The sequence below is a fragment of the Loxodonta africana genome, chromosome 7, assembly GCF_030014295.1.
Source record: "Loxodonta africana isolate mLoxAfr1 chromosome 7, mLoxAfr1.hap2, whole genome shotgun sequence".
Classification (NCBI taxonomy): Eukaryota; Metazoa; Chordata; class Mammalia; order Proboscidea; family Elephantidae; genus Loxodonta; species Loxodonta africana.
In genome coordinates, this window is record NC_087348.1 from 76,409,159 (window position 1) to 76,426,699 (window position 17,541).

The 17,541-nt window shown below is 37.5% G+C and overlaps 1 protein-coding gene across 1 annotated transcript; it reads left to right on the forward strand.

The window, feature by feature from the left end:
- Nucleotides 1-15,129: 15,129 nt before the first annotated feature.
- Nucleotides 15,130-16,074, forward strand: LOC100677713 (olfactory receptor 5P76-like). The gene has a single exon (XM_064289197.1). It carries the CDS (start codon nt 15,130-15,132, stop codon nt 16,072-16,074), a length of 945 nt encoding a protein of 314 aa, XP_064145267.1.
- The last annotated feature ends 1,467 nt before the right edge of the window (nt 16,075-17,541 follow it).

Here is a 17,541-nt window from a genome sequence, read left to right on the forward strand (position 1 = left end):
GAGTCCAGGAATAAAATCATACATTCATGACCAACTGATTTTTGACAAGGGTGCTAGGTCTATTTAGTAGGGAAAGAAGCCTCTTCAATAAATTGTGATGGAAAAATTGGATTTTCATGTATAGAAAAACGAGTCAGAGTCCATGCCTCATAGTGTGCAAAAAAAAATTAAAAGAGATGAAGAACCGAAATATGAAAGCATAAAATTCTTACAAGAAAATATAGCAGCACAGCTATAAGATGTACTTCTTAATGATGGATTATCATATATGACAGCAAAAGGATCACTGAAGAGGACATTCAAATGGCTTAAAAACACATGAAAAGATGCTCAACATCATTAGTCATTGTCGTTGTCAGTTGCTGCCTAGTTGCTTACTAGTATTTGTGTAGGATGGGGGTGCCGGGTCAGTATTTTTGTTATGAGCCACTTCCCCACTTCCACCAAGGGGAACATCGGGAGGACTTTATAAATTGCCGATTAGCAAGAGAATTATATTAAGTCTTTCAGTTGAAGATACTTGCTTCTACCGTCATCTCCCTAGACACATAAGCCACAAACCAGTAGTCATCCCTTTGAGGCATATAGGATGAAAGACTGTCTTATTTGGAAATCATTCATAACTTTTTTTACTTCATAGTTCTCAATCTATACAACTTTTAAGGTACTTATTTTAAAACTTTTGCTAGAAAAAATATGTATATGTCTTAAGTAATTTTGATATTAAAAATTCAGCTTTACACGGTGTTCTACCTCATATTCCCCAAGGTATCGAACAGACTTTCTTAATCTCACTACCAAATACTTACAAAATGAACAAGCTGAATGAATGAAGGTAACGTTACCTTTTATATATGAAATTTAGTATTCCTTAAGAGGACATATCAAAGTAAATTAAAAACTAATATTTAGTTATGAGACATTTATTTTATTATACCCCAATAATTGTCAAATGAAAGTGCACCAACACCTACATAGAAACAAAAATAAAAAAATAAATAGGCCACTTGAGAATTGACAGAACCCTTAACGCTAGTTGTGTTTGTGTGATTTGAACTGTTCAGTTTCCACTGGAGAATGTAATGATGATCTTCGATGCTTTTGAGTTCACATTTGAATCTTCAGTGATTTGTCGTCCCCAAAGGCAAACCATAGCAGAAAGATAGCATGGTTGCTATATAAATACAATGACTTGGATTTATTATGGAAAGATGAATGAGTTAATTAAAGAGGTAAGATTTCAGCATTTGTAAGGGAATCTGATGTGTTGATTATAATTTACCATTTGAACACACTTTGCTAAGGTTGTGTCTATACTCAAAGGCCATATTTGGGTAACCAGGCAGATGTAATCAAGCAGTCAGCTAGCAAGTAACCTTGAATTCACTTAAGTTTCCCAACAGGTTAGTTTGAAAAAAATGAACTTAATTCAAATTACCAGGACTCTTTATTTATCCACCCATGAGTCCAGAAACTCATATAATCTTTAGCACTATCTACACATGACATTCAGGCACAACGCTAATGAATTCATTAGTTTCTAGATTCTTTCAGGATTTATTATTTTAAACATCTTTGCAGAAATATTTCCTTTATTTATGGGTCTAAGTGCTCAAGGATCACAGTCAACAAGACACAATGGACAAAGCCCAGGATAAAAAGCCAGAAAACGTGCAGATGAAGGTCAAACTGGCCACTAGCTCGGTGATCCGGGCTAAACTTCTTAACTTGTGAGGCTATACTTTATTCGGCTGTATATTATGTCAATAATAATATAATTTCATTCTACAATATTCCAATTAGAAAACATTGTTACAGTAGAAAATGATTTGATTTGTTTGGATAATTGTACTTTAATTACATCCTGGGTATCAGGGTTTTGTATGGTGATTCGATTGATATTTCACACTCCTTCATAAAACAAAAATATTTAAACTAAAATATTTAATAAATTTATAAAAGGTGACTATCCCCTAATCTGAAATTCCTGTGATGTACTAATATCAAGAACAATTGTATTTCACTCACTAGCACAAGTTGCTTAAACTCCTCATTCTCAGTTTTCTTATGTGAAAAATAAGGAAAATAAAAGTAGGTAACCTCATGAAATAGTTTAATTGTGAGAATTTGAACTTATGTAAAGTGTTAAGCATAGTTTTTAGCACAAAATAAGCTGGATGAATGCTGGTTCTTATTTTGTTGGAAGAATACCCTACTTCACTCATTCTTCAGGGAGGGAGTTAAGACTTTCTAAAATTAGGATTAGCAAAAGGATTAGGATAAGATTTCTGTCTTCAGATTGACAGCACCTGTTTACCATGACTATCCTCCCTACACTGTAAGTTCCTCTTCAGGAGGTAACCCTGTGAGGCATTGACAGTGAGTGAAAGACTATTTCTTATCTAGAATTCCTCCAAGCCTCTTTTTATGCTTTAGCTCTGTATACAATTTTCAAGATGTGTGTTTTCTAACTTTTACTGTAGTTATTAATGTAACTACAGTAAAATTCTTGTTACTTAAAATTCAGCTTTGGATAAAGTTCCGCGTCATGTTCCCCAAGGTACGTAATGATTTGTCTTATAAATATCAGTCAAAAATGTTTATCAATGAACAACACAGAATGGATAAAGCTAAGCTTACTTTTTATACCTGTAGTTCAGCACTGAGTATCCCTTAATCAGAAATGTCGAAGTTAACGTGGAACCAATATTTACATGTAAAACCAAAACCAAACCAGTTGCCACAGAGTCGATTCTGACTCATAGACGCCCTAAGTCAATTTATATTACACTCCTCAATAATTATTAAACAAATTTATAGACCTCTGCATGAACATCTATGTAGAAACAAAAGAATACATTGACCACTGGAGAATTTACAGAATCCTGTGAGGACCGCAGTTGCTCAGTGTGCGCTCCAGGACGTGGTAATGCTCCATGGTGCTTCTGAATTCACAGCTGAATCTCTAGAATCTTCAGAGATTTATCCCCAAAGGCAAACAATAATAAATGATAATCTATGTAACCACGGTGACTTTATACTTGTTACTAAAGATGAGTGAGTTCTTTTCCAAGACATAATCGTGTGTGTGTGTGTGTGTGTGTGTGTGTGTGTGATTGAATCTGAAGTACTGATTTTCATTTACCGTCTGAGAACACATTACTCTCTAAGGCTGTCTGCACTCACAAGCCAGGGGTGGGAAACAGGGCATATGTAATCAAGCAATCAATCAGCTAGTAAGAATCTCTGGCTGAATTACTCTGTTTCCACATTTTCATGTGAAAAAAAAGGAATAATCCAGGGTTCCATATGACCAGAAAGTCATACCATCATTCTACATTATCTAAACAAGATATTTAGGCATTTAAAAAACAAAAACAAAACCACTGCCATGGAGTGGATTCTAAGATACCTTGGGTATTTATTGTTTTTAAATAGCTTGGCAGAAAAACTTAATTTGCTTATGGGTCTGAATGTTTTTAATAGTGGACAAAGCTCAGAATATAAAGCTGGAAAACTTGGAGATGTGAGCAAACCTAGCCACTAGTTGGGTGATCCTGGGTAAACTTATTAAATTTTTTGGTTATACTTTATCCAGCTGTACACACGCATGTGTGGCTTAAGACATTTGATACCATATAGTCCACGGTCCCATGAAGTTTTTTTTTTCTTTTTTAATGGAAAGCAGCTCTCCTTTTGTTCATTTCCCCTTCATAGCTTAATGCAGCCCTGGTGGCCCATTGGTTAAGAGCTGGCTGCTAATCAAAACGCAGGCAGTTCAAATCCACCAGCTGCTCCTTGGAAACCCTATAGGGCAGTTCTACTGTCCTGTAGGCTCACTATGAGTAGGAATTGACTTGCCCGCAATGAGTTCTACTATTATTTTTTTAATGGTTTTAAAGACCCCAAACCCAGACTCTTGGAGCACTGGGCCACAAGTGGGATACAGGTCGGTGAGTCAGAGGACATGGCTCTGGGCATGGGCTGTTGAGTTTTGTCAGGTGGTGGCTGAGGCTGGTGGTGTGGGGCCCGGGCTGCTCCTGCTATTCAGGTTTGTAGAACAGAGGGTGAGGCTGGGTGCCTCTGCCCTCTCCCCTCTAAACTCACTCACTTCCCTTGGATCGGATCCTACCACCACAGGTTCCACTGGTCTCTGCCTGCAGTTCCAGCGGTGACAATCACAGTGACAAGGACGAGAAGCAGGCTCCCATAAGGTTTTTAGTATGGTGTTAGCATAACGTCCAAATCACATAACGTCCTATTTCACAGAATGTATCATGGCCCAGTGCACATCTGTATTATGGTAAAGAGAACATAATTTCATTTCACAACACTCCCATTAAAAAATATTACATTAGGAAATGATTATTTGCTCAAATAAATGCACTTTCCTAATGTCCTGATTATCAATCATGTAGTGTTTGCATAGTAATTAGATTGAGATTTCAAACTACAGGTAGTCCCCGATTTATGAGTTACAGGTGAACAGCACTCAGGACCCTCGGTTACTGTTTTGGTTTCTTTATCTGACTGTTAGTACCATGTCCTACATACAATGTTGCAGCACATAATTGCTGATGTTCTCATTCTCAATGTTCACTCGAAGACGTTCAGTGTTATGATTTACTGTTCAAAACACTGCTGTATAGCAGGCTATGAGAACTAAAAAAAAGAAAAGAAAAATGGAGTATTTGACCTGCATCAGAACCGATTAGCACCCGGTTTCTTTGGAAACCGGTCAAAGTTGGGGGCTACCTGTACTTGATAAAACAAAAATATTTTAATTACAAATATTTATAAATTGAATAGATTTACAAAAGGTGACTCCGTTCATCCCTAGTTTGATATTCCGTTCATGTACTAAGATCAAAAGCAATTGCATTTTTAGGTGATCTTATTGAACCAATAAACCAAAAATCACACCCATTGCCACCCAGTTGATTCTGACTCATTGTGATGCTATAGGACAGAGTAGAACTGCCCCATAGGGTTACGGAGATGCAGCTGGTAGATTTGGGCTGCCAATGTTTTGGTTAGTAGCTTAGCTCTTAACCACCATACCACCAGGGCTCCATAGTTACCTGCAGACATTGTAAAATATATTAACTAGTCTCATATACGAGCTGTCAAAATCCTTAAAGGATAATCAAATATCCATCTATTGGCAAGTGTATTGGACACTGAGATAGGTATCATTTAACTTCATTTATAGCATAGTTGCTAAAGAAATGTCAGACTAGCTGGCATTCACATTTTGACTCCACATTTGCTATGTAACCTTGTGCAACCTAATCTCTTTCACTCTGTTTCCTTGTCTACAAAATAATAATGAGAGCACTTAGTATTATTTTATAGAAATAAAATGGAACTATGTACTGTGGTGCAGTGGTTAAGAGCTACAGCTGCCAGTCAAAATGTTAACACTTCAAATTCACCACCTGCTCTTTGGAAACGCTATGGGACCGTTCTACTCTGTCCTATAGGGCCACTATGAGTCAGAATTGACACAACAGCAACGGAGTTGTTCTGGTTTTGGATATATATATATATATATATATATATATATATATAAAATTCCTAGCCCTATTCTTATCATTTACTAAGTTTCTAATAAATTATAGCTTTTTTGTAAGCTTTCATTACAAACCTGTATTTTTCTTGATATTATACTCACCATTTCTTTTGTTATTCTAATCAGGTCCTATTTTTTATTCTTTAGTTTTAAAACCACCTCAAAAGCATTTTTGGAAAAATATAATATAAAAAGGAAAATAATTATATGTTGAATTTTCTGATATTTTTGCCAATAAAAATACATATAAATACATATAATTGTATATCAACGTGCAAAGAAAAATATATACCAATCATTACATATTAATATGCAATGACACTTGAATGATATCTTTGTTTATGATGACTTTCCATATGTGCGTTAATGAATATGGAGCCATGAAATTTATAACTTCTTTAATGCAATTTTTTCATCACAGATCTTTTTTGATGCCAGCTACATTGTCTCATGGATTCCCTGCACCTCCCACCTCACTGCAGTCACTCTGTACTATGGAACCATTACATTCATTTATGTGATGCCCAAGTCCAGCTACTCTACTGACCAGAACAAGGTGGTGTCTGTGCTCTACGTGGTGGTGATCCCCACGTTGAACCCCCTTATCTACAGTCTCAGGAATAACGATATTAAAGCTGCTCTTAAGAGACAGCTTCATAGAAAAGTCTTTTCTTAGCAAAGCCTCTTATTTTATAGGGTTTGATGCAATAATATACCATTAATTTATACCATAAGGAACTTGTTTCCTGTAAGGAAAATATATCTGCATATAATTAGTCAGTATGGGGTTTCATAGTAGATGAGGGGGTGGATCTTTAGACAGTAAATCAGAGACAATAGTGAGTTAAAATTAATAAATTAAATGAAATCCAGATTTAAGAAACAAATTGGTTCACATGAAAAAAATCTTAATCTGCTGAAAATCCTTTTTAAGTTTATTCATATCTTATTTTTCAAAAGAAATTCTCTGTCATAAGTCAAGGTTATTGTACCTTCAAACCTTTAAGGCTGTGTTCATTCCCAACAGCAGATTATGCTGAGATGAGCTTCATAATCCTAGTTTTGCCTTCCCTGAGTACCTTCTGAGGGGAAATAACAAAATGAAACCAGACAGTAAAACTGCTATAGACATGGTGCTTGGAGAAAGCTTATCTGCTGGGGGTTAGTCTTTGTGGACTCAGAAAATTCCAGCCTGTGTTTCTGGCTTTTGATTGTGGCCTTGGATATAAGGGGTCCCCAGAGTCTAAGAGGATGAGACCACCCTGACTAACCTGTAAATTGCTCAATCAGATCAGAAGAGATGACTTCCTCTAAGGGAATAAACGGGGTTCCCAAACTCATCAGGGACTAAGCAAAGCAAAAGCAAAAAAGGATTTCCAGGAGAATCCGGCAAGCTGGATGACATTGAGTTTCTGAGGAAGAAACTCTTGGAGGAATTTATGATCAGGCCCACATCCTGCTCATAAAACGCCAGGAGACTCGACTGTTTCTCAGTTGAAATAGTGCCTGCTCCACTAAAAAAGGACAGGCTAAATTCACCTCTATATGCTGATGACTGCTACATTTATTTCTGTATCCCGTCCCTACTAAATGATTCCGACACAAATTGCATCTTTTTTAAACAGAAACACAGGGCATGTCTTAGTCAGGGTTCTCTATAGAAACAGAACCAGTAGAGAAAGAAAAAGAGATAGCAGACCTTCGAGTCTTCTGATCCAGCAATTGCAGGTTTGGTCATTATAAGCAACTCTCATGGTGAACACAGCTGAAGGGAGAGAGGGGTTTTTCTAGAGGAACTGGCTCACATGATTATGGGAGCTAAACCTGTTGCTGTCAATTGGCTGAGACTCATGGTGACGCCATGTCTTACAGACTAGACTGCTCCGTATGATTTTCTTGGCTATAATCTTTAAGGAAGCAGATTGCCAGGTCTTTCATCCACAGCTCCATTGGGTGAGTTAGAACTGTCAACCTTTAGGTTAGTAGCTGAAAGCAAACCATTTGCACCACCCAGGGCCCTATATATGTTCTGGAACATATGTAAATAGCCTCATGGTGGCCAAGTTGATTTCAACTCAACTACCCCATTTTTTTTTTTTTAAACCCCATAGAGATTCCAATGCTGTCATCTTTAGGGAAGTAGACTGCCACATATTTCTCCTGCTGAGTGGCTGGTAGTTTCAAATTCCAACCACTTGGCTAGTAGCCAACTGCTCAACCACTGCGCCACCAGAGTGAGAGAGAGATATTGATTTTGAGACGTTGACTTACAAGATTAGGCAGGCTACGAAGACCAAATTCCATGTCAGGTGAAAGACTGGAAATTCCAGTAATGTCTATTTACAGTGTTGAAGCTGGATCCTTCTTCTTCAGGAAACCATAGTTTGCTCGTCAGGGCTTCAACAGTTTGGATGAAGCACATCCCCATTATAGAGGGTAATTTGCTTAGTTCAAGGTTAACTGACTCAATGTTAATCACATGTGAGCATCTTTATAGCAATACCTAGACTAGTGTATGTACAAACAACTGGGCACCAGAGTCTGTTCATGTTCACATAAAATTAATCATCAAAGGGCATTATTCATTCCATTCATTAAAAATTTATACAGAGTGCTTCCAATATCTCTAGTACTGTATAGCCTATTGGAAATATAAGTGACAGACAAAGGTGTCTGCCTTCCTGGAATTAATCTTCTAGCAGAGGAGGCTGACAACAAAACTAAAAAGTACACGATATAGACAATTAGAAGTTGGTGAGGGCTGTGGAGAAAGAAAAAGCAAAGCAAAGTTAAGGAGTCTGAAATGTCAGTGTAGACCTCGCTGAGAAGGTAACATGTAAACCAAGGATCAAAGGAGGCGAAGACACCTCACGCCAGCTGTGGTGCTGCCTCTGTACACACATACAGTTGACCTTTGAGGCTTCTGTTCCAGCAATGTCAGACTTGGTAATTTTAATCAACTCTCATGATGAACACAAGTAAATAAAGCATGATGAAATATTAAATACATCATAAAATCACATTAGAGCTTACAGGATAATAACTGAGAACCCAAATAAACTGTGATTACCCAGAAAAGTGAGCTCAGCACCCGAAAATGCTTTTTCAGTGAGGAGATTTGAGAAGTAAAAGAAAAAGCTAAGAACTGGGGCTGTGGATTTAGTATTCTTTTGAGAGAGAGGGGCAGGAGTCAAAGCCTAGGGCATGTCCAGGTGAGAAGTCTAATTCATACAACTCATATGCACCATGATGGTTGGGGGAAACATGAAGTAAACAAGCCTTTGTACAGATTTGCAGCCCTGGAAATCTAGGGAAAGTCAAGCCTGGAAATTGGTTTTAGGTGGTCTAAGACAATACAATAAATACTTGAATAAATACATGAACATCCTATGTGGAGCAAGGTCTTCATTCCAAGCCTTTATTTTTCCTGTCAGTAATTACCACCATCAAAGAGTGAAAAATAATGTCCAACACAAAAGGAAACAAGAGACCCAACATGGGAAACAGTAGGAACAACAGACCACAGGAAATGAATCACTAAGGTATGGGAATTAACAGACAGAGACTGTAATACCGTTAAACTTAAGGAACTAAAGGAAACTTGAAAGTAAATACAATCAACTCAACAAAATCAAAAGCCAAATCAAAAAGCATATTAAAGGATTATACACCATGTTGAAGTGAGATTTATCCCAGGAATGCAAGGGGGGTTCAATGTTAGAACCAATGTAATACACCAAATTAACAGAACAAAGGAAAGGACCACTTGTTCATCTCAATCAATATACAAAAGGCATTTGACAAAATTCAACATGCTTTCATGGTAAAAACAAACAAGATAGGAATATAAGAGAAATGAGTTTCCTTGTGTAGCTTTTTGCCTTGCATCTGCATAAGAGAGAGAGAGAGGAAGAGTCCAGCTTGCGAGATTTTTCTCCTGGGCCCTAAGGAGTTGTTACAGTTTCCCTTGTTGCAGTTACCCAGGGAAGAAGCCAGTCCCTGCCAGCAGAAAATGTCAGTTATTGTGCAAATAGATGCAGCCACTTGAGAGGGGATTGGTCAGTTTAGTCCAGTGAGGGGATTGGTCAGTTATTATGGAAAGAAGGTGTGTAAAATCTGTCCAGTAAGATTGAGTCAGTGCCTATATAAGCAATCATCCCACAGAGGTTGAGAGGGTACTCACTAATATCAAGAAGAGCCTGAAGTAGAGTGTGTCTTTTGGACCTGGGGTTCCTGTGCTGAGAACCTCCTAGATCCGGGAGACAGAGTTGTAGCACTGAAAACCACCATGAGATGGCATGGTGGGCTTCCTGGCCCTTAGAGTGACGTGGCTACTGTGCACTTGAGGACCCATGGAACAATTGAACTGAGGGCCTTCAGGTAGGAGGCTTGCTGCTGTTGTGGGGTGCCTCCAGGTACTTGTTGGTGGAGCTAATAAGCTCCAGACCAGGCATGAGCAGGGTGAAAGGCCAGGCCCAGGGGGAGACAGAGGCCAGGCTAGCAGGGGCAGAGGTAGAGGCCAGGCCCAAGCCCTGAGAGTGAGGGCCTGGCAGCCTCGGCCAAACAAGTTTTCCTGATTGAAGAATTGTATCCTTAGTTATTCCTGTTACTTCTCTGTATGTGGAATTTACACCTTAAAACTAAGGTACTGGCATAACTGAATGGAAGACTGCAGGCCTAAATTTAAACTCAGTTCTGAATTAAACTGAACTCTTCACTTCTACTGTTTTAAAGAGACTATTCAGCTTTTTTTGTCAAAATTTAACTGCTTGGAACACAAAGGGAGCAAGAGTCAGGATTTCTGGCTCGGATGAGGAATTGTTTGTTGAAGGTATTTATTAAGAATGTTTATTCAGCTTGTTGTTAAAAGAATGCCTATCTCAAGCATGTCCATGGAGGTTAGGAAATAGGATTAAAATTGATAATGTCAAGATGAGGCTTATAACTGTCTCATAGCTCTGTAACCAAGATGAGGTAAACATCAATTAACCACGTCTTAAATTACATTTTCACTCACTGGAATGTTCTGCCCCATTTTGGCTAATTCTTTTTAAACCCATAACGAGGTAAAGTCATAAGCCTTTTACCTTAAAATGAGGGAAGAGGCAGACATACAGCTGTATCGAACAGACTTTCTTACTCTCACTACCAAATATTTACAAAATGAACAAGCCGAATGAACAAAGATAATGTTACCTTTCATATATGTATTCCTTAAGATGAAATATCAAAGTAAATTAAAAACTAATATTCAGTTATAAGAAATTTATTTTATTATACCCCAATAATTGTCAAATGAAAGTGTACCAACACCAACATAGAAACAAAAATTAATAAATAAATTGGCCACTTGAGAATTGACAGAACCCTTAAGACTAGTCGTGTATGTGTGATTCGAACTGTTCAATTTCCATTGGAGAATGTGATAATGATCTTTGGTGTTTTGAATTCACATTTGAATCTTCAAAGAGATTTATCCCCAAAGGCAAACAATAATAGAAAGACAGCATGACTGCTATATAAACACAGTGACTTTGCATTTATTACTGAAAGATGAACGAATTATTTCAGGAGGTAAGATTTCAGCATCTATTTTTTTTTTTTTATGAGTAAACCAGACATATTGACTATAATTCACCGCTGAGGTCTCTTTCCTAAGATTGTGTCTGTACTCACAAGCCATAGTTGGGGACCCAGGCAGATGTAATCAGACCATCAGCTAGCAAGTAAGTTTGATTGAATTCTTAAGATTCTATTCAGATTAGTAGGAAAAAATGAGCTTAATTGAAATTACCAGGACTCCTTATTTATCTACCCATAAATCCAGAAACTCATATAATCTTCAACACTATCTACACATGACATTCACCACAATGCTAATTAATTCATAAGCATCTAGGTTCTTTGGGGGTTAATTATTTTAAACATCTTTGCAGAAAGATTTACTTTATTTATGGGTCTGAGTGCTCTAGGATCACAGTCAATAAGACACAATGGACAAAGCCCAGGATAAAAACCCAGAAAAAGTGCAGATGAAGGTTACCCTGGCCACTAGCTGGGTGGTCCTGGCTAAACTTCTTAACTTGTGAGGCTATACTTTATTCAGCTGTATACTATGTCAAAAATAATATTATTTCATTCTACAATACTCCAATTAGAAAACATCATTACAGTAGAAAATGATTTGATTTGTTTGGGTAATTGTACTTTAATTATATCTTGAGTATCAATCCTATGGTGTTTTGTATGGTGATTAGATTGATATTTCACACTTCATAAAACAATAATATTTAATTAATATCAGTTAATATTTAACTAATTAGTATTACTTAATATTTAACTACAAATATTTAATACATTTACAAAAGGGGACTATTCCCTATTTGAAATTCCTGTGTTATATTAACATCAAGAACAATTGTATTTAACCCATTTGCACAAGTTGCTTAAACTCCTCCTTTTTCTCATGTGAAAAATAAGCATAATAAAAGCAGATAACCTCATGATATTGTAACTGTGAGGATTAAATTTATGTAAAATGTTAAGCATAGTTCTTGGCACAAAATAAGCTCTGAGTGAGTTTGGTTCTTAGTTTGTTGAAGGAGAGCCCCACTTCACTCCTTCTTCAGGGAGGGAGATAAGAGTTTCTAAAATTAGGATTAGCAAGAGAATTAGAATAAGGTTTTTGTCTTCAGCTTGACAATGCCTGTTTACCATGACTATCCTTCCTATACCGTAAATTGCTCCTCAGGGGCAATATTTTGAGGCATTGACAGTGAGTGAAAGACTATTTCTTGCCTGGAATTCCTCCAAGCCTCTTTTTATGCTTTAGCTCTCTGTCTTATACTATTTTCAAGATGTGTATTTTCTAAATTTTGCTATAATTATTAATGTACATGTCTTTATAATTCTGGTTTTTTAAAATTCAACTTTACATAAAATTCCACCTCAAATTCCGTAAGGTACTTAATGGCTTGTCTTATAAATATCAGTAAAAAATATTTATCAGTGAACAATACGAATGGATAAAGCTAAGCTTACCTTTTTACATCTGTAGTTTAGCACTGAATATCCCTTAGTCAGAAATATCAAAGTAAACGTGGAACCAATATTTAGGTAGAAAATCAAAGCCAAACCACTTGCCATAGAGACGATTCTGACTCATAGAGACCCTAAGACAATTTATATTATATTCCTCAACAATTATTAAATGAAAGTTATAGAACTATGCATGAACATCTATGGGGAAACAAAAGAATAAATTGACCACTTGAGAATTTACAGAATCATGTGTGGAAACCCCCGTGGAATAGTGGTGAAGAGCTCGGCTGCTGACCAAAACATCTTTAGTTCATAATCTACCAGCTGCTCCTTGGAAACCCTACAGGGTGGTTCTACTGTGTCCCATAGGGTCGCTGTGAGTTGGAAATGACTTGCCCCTAACTTTCTTTCTAACCGTTTTAAAGACCCCAAACTCAGACTCTTGCAGCACTGGACAATGAGTTGGATACAGTCAGGTGAGTCAGAGGACATGGCTCTGGGCATGGGCTCTTGGGTTTTGTCAGGCGGTGGCTGAGGCAGGGATGTGGGGGCCCTGGCTGCTCCTACAGTTCAGGCTGGCAGACCATCTGCCCTCAGCCCGACGTCCTCACTTCCTCTGACTCAGCTCCTACCACAACCTGTTCCACTGGCCTCCACCTGCAGCTCCAGCAGCAGCAGCAATGGCAATAGCAGTGACAAGGATGACTGGAAGGTGGCTCCCATAATTTTTTTAATATGGTGTTAGCATAATGTCCCAATCGCGTAACATCCTATTTCACAGAACATATCATGGACCAATGCATATCCGTATTATCTTAAAACCAATGTAATTTTATTCTACAATGCTCTATTTAGTAAACATTGTTGTTACAGCAGGAAATGATTTTATTTGCTTGAATAAATGCACTTTGCTAATGTCCTGATTATCACTCACATAGTATTCTGCATAGGAATTAGATTGATATCTCAATCTAGAAGTAGTCCCCGATTTATGAGTTACGGATGAACCACACTTAGGACCGCCTGTTTTTGTTTTATCTTAGCTTTAGTAATATGCACTATATACAATATTGCAGGGCATAATTTGCTGATTTATTATTCTCAAAATTTCACTCAAAGATGTTCAATGTTATGATTTATTCTTCAAAACACTGCTGTATAGCAGGTGAAGAAAACTTAAAAAAAAAAAAAAAAAAACGAAGTATTTGACCTGCGTCAGAACCAGTTTACACAGGGTTTCTCAGAATGGAAAGTCTTCAAAGCAGGGAGGTACCTGTACCTCATAAAACAATAATATTTTAATTACAAATGTTTACAAATTGAATAAATTTATATACGGTGACTCCATTCATCCCTAATTTGAAATTCCCTCCTGGAACTATTATCAAAAGCAATCGCATTTCTATTCTTTTTAGATGATCTTATTTAACCAATAAACCAAAAATCAAACTCATTGCCATCAAGTCAATTCTGGCTCTTAGTGACCCTACAGGACAGAGTAGAACTGCCCCATATGGTTACCGAGAAGCAGCTGGTGGATTTAAACTGCCAATCTTTTGGTTAGCGCCTAGCTCTTAACCACTACACAACCAGGGCTCCACAGTGACCCATAGACATTGTAAAATATATAATTAACTAGTCTTCTCCCTCCTTATCTATTAGCTGTCAAAAAACTTAAAGAATAATCTAATATCCACCTGTTGGCAAGTGTATTGGACTCTGGAGTATTATTATTATTTATGGCATAGTGACTAAAGAAATGTCAGATTCTGGCATTCACATTTTGATTCCACACTTGCTGTGTAACTTTGTGCAAGTTTATATACTCTCTTTCACTCGGTTTCCTCATCTACAAAATAATAATATGAGCACTTACTATTATTTTATAGAAAATAAAATGGAAGTCTGTATGGTGGTACAGTGGTTAAGAGCTACAGCTGGTAACCAAGAGATTGGCAAATCAAATCCACCAACTGCTCCTTGAAAACCCTATGGGGCAGTTCTACTCTGTCCTATAGGGTCACTATGAGGCAGAATCGACTCAATAGCAAAGGGGTTCTTTTCAGATATAAATATATTTTTAGCCCTATTCTTATAATTTACTAAGATTATAATAAATTATAGCTTTTTCTCAAATTTTCATTAAAAACATATATTTTTCATGGTATTATACTCAGCATTCCTTTTTGTTATTCTAATCAGTTTCTTTTTTTATTCTCCAGCTTTAAAAACACTTTAACTGCATCTTTGGAAAAATAGAATATAAAAAGTAAAATCGTATGTTGAATTTTCTGGTGTTTTTGTTGATAAATATATATATATATAATTGAATATCGACATATAATGACAAATATATATTTGTCATTACATGTTAATATGCAATGAACACTTGAATGATATCTTTATTTATGATGACTTTCCATATGTGTATTAATCAAAATGAAGCCATGAAATTTTTAACTTTTTTAATGCAATTTTTTCATCACAGATCTTTTTTATGCCAGCTACATTGTCTCATGGATTCCCTGGTGGCTGGAAACCACACTGCAGTGACAGGGTTCATTTTACTGGGCTTAACAGAAGATCCTACCCTTCGGGTCGCCCTCTTCATGGTCATCCTGTGCATCTATCTGGTGACCATATCTGGCAATCTCAGCACAATCATCCTTATCAGAATCTCTTCTCAGCTCCATCATCCTATGTGTGTTTTCCTGAGCCACTTGGCTTTGGCTGACATAGGGCTTTCATCCTCTGTCACACCCAATATGCTTGTAAACTTCCTGGTGGAGACAAATACAATCTCCTATCTTGGATGTGCCATCCAACTTGGATCAGCTGCTTTCTTTTGGCCAATTGAGTGCTTTCTTCTGGCTGCCATGGCCTATGATCACTTTGTAGCAATCTGCAACCCACTGCTTTATTCAACTAAAATGTCCACACAAGTCTGTGATCAGTTATTATCTGTGTCTTATTTAGGTGGTTTTCTTAATGCTTCCTCCTTTACCATTTTCTTCTTTTCTTTATTCTTCTGTGGACCAAATCAAGTCAATCATTTTTTCTGTGATTTTGCTCCTTTAGTTAAACTTTCCTGTTCTGATGTCAGTATTCCTGCAGTGGTCCTCTCATTTTCTGCTGGATCTATCATTGTGGTCACAGTGTTTGTCATAGCCATCTCCTACGTCTACATCCTCATCACCATCCTGAAGATGCACTGCACTGAGGACCGCCACAAGGCCTTTTCCACATGTACCTCCCACCTCACTGCAGTCACTCTGTACTATGGAACCATTACATTCATTTATGTGATGCCCAAGTCCAGCTACTCTACTGACCAGAACAAGGTGGTGTCTGTGTTCTACATGGTGGTGATCCCCATGTTGAACCCCCTCATCTACAGTCTCAGGAATAATGAGATGAAGGCTGCTCTCAAGAGACAGCTCGGTAGAAAAATATTTTCTTAACAATCCTCTTTTTTGGAAGGTTTGATGCAATAATATACCATTAACGTAATATTAAAAGAAATTTTGTTCCGAAGAGCAAAATATATCTGTACATAATTAGCCTGTATGGAACTTCATAGTATATGTAGGGCTGGATCTTCAGATAGTAAATCAGAGACAATAATAAGTTAACTTCAATAAATTAAATTTAGAATTAAGAAACACAAATTGGTCCACATGAACAAAATCTTAATCTGCTGAAAATCCTTTTTAATTTTACTCTTATATCATCTTTCAAAAGCAATTCTATGTCAGAAGTAAAGGTTATTCTACGTCTAAACCTTTAAGGCTGTGTTTATTTTCAACAGCAGATTATGCTGAGATAAGCCTGATACTACTACCTTTGCCTTGACTGAGTACCTTCTGAGGGGAAATAACACAGTGGAACCAGACAGTAAAATTCCTATAGGCATGGTGCTGGGAGAAAGCTTATCTGCTGGGGGTGGTCGATATGGACTCTTAAAATTCCAGCCTGTGTTTCTGGGTTCTGACTCTGGCCTTGGATATAAGGGGTCCCCAGAGACTAAGAGGATGAGACCACCCTGAGTAACCTGTGAATTGCTCAATCAGATCAGAAGAGATGACTTCCTCTGAGGGAATAAATACTGTTCCCAAACTCATTAGGGACTGAGCAGAGCAAAAGCAAAAAAGGATTTCTAGGAGAATCCGGCAAACTGGTGACATTGAATCTATGAGGAAGAAACTCTTGGAGGAATTTATGATCAGGCCAACATCCTGCTCGTAAAACTCCACAGGACTAGACTGTTTTTCAGAGGAAATAGTGACTGCCCCTCTGGACAGGCTAAATTCACCTCTATATGCTGATGACTGCTACCTTTATTTCTGTTTCCTGTTCCTACTTAAGGATTCAGATACAAATTTCCTCTTTTTTAAACAGAAACACAGGGCCTGTCTTATTCAGGGTTCTCTAGAGAAACAGAACCAGTAGAGGGAGAAAATGAGAGAACAGAACTTTGAGGCTTCTGTTCCAGCAATTGCAGGTTTGGTCATTTTAAGCAGCTCTCATGGTGAACACAGCAAAATAGAGAGAGGGGGATTTTTCTAGAGAAATTGGCTCACACGATTATGGGAGCTAAAGCTGTTGCTGTCAATTGATTGAGACTCATTGTGATGCCATGTGTTATAGACTACAAGTGCTCCACACGGTTTTCTTGGCTGTAATCTTTATGGAAGCAGATTGCCAGGTCTTTCATCCACAGCACTGTGGGGGGTGTTAGAACTGTCAACCTTTAGGTTAGTAGCCAAAAGCAAACTGTTTGCACCACCTAGGGCCAGGAATATGTGTAAATAACCTTTTTGCAGTCCAGTCGATTTCAACTGAAGAGCCCCATAATTGCCAAGGGCAGTAATCTTTATTGAACCGGACTGCCACATCTTTCTCCTGCTTGGTGGCTGGTGACTTTGAAC

Bases quoted from the DNA above. Each gene is read 5' to 3' on its own strand.
- LOC100677713 (XM_064289197.1), top strand. From the start codon at position 15,130: ATGGATTCCCTGGTGGCTGGAAACCACACTGCAGTGACAGGGTTCATT.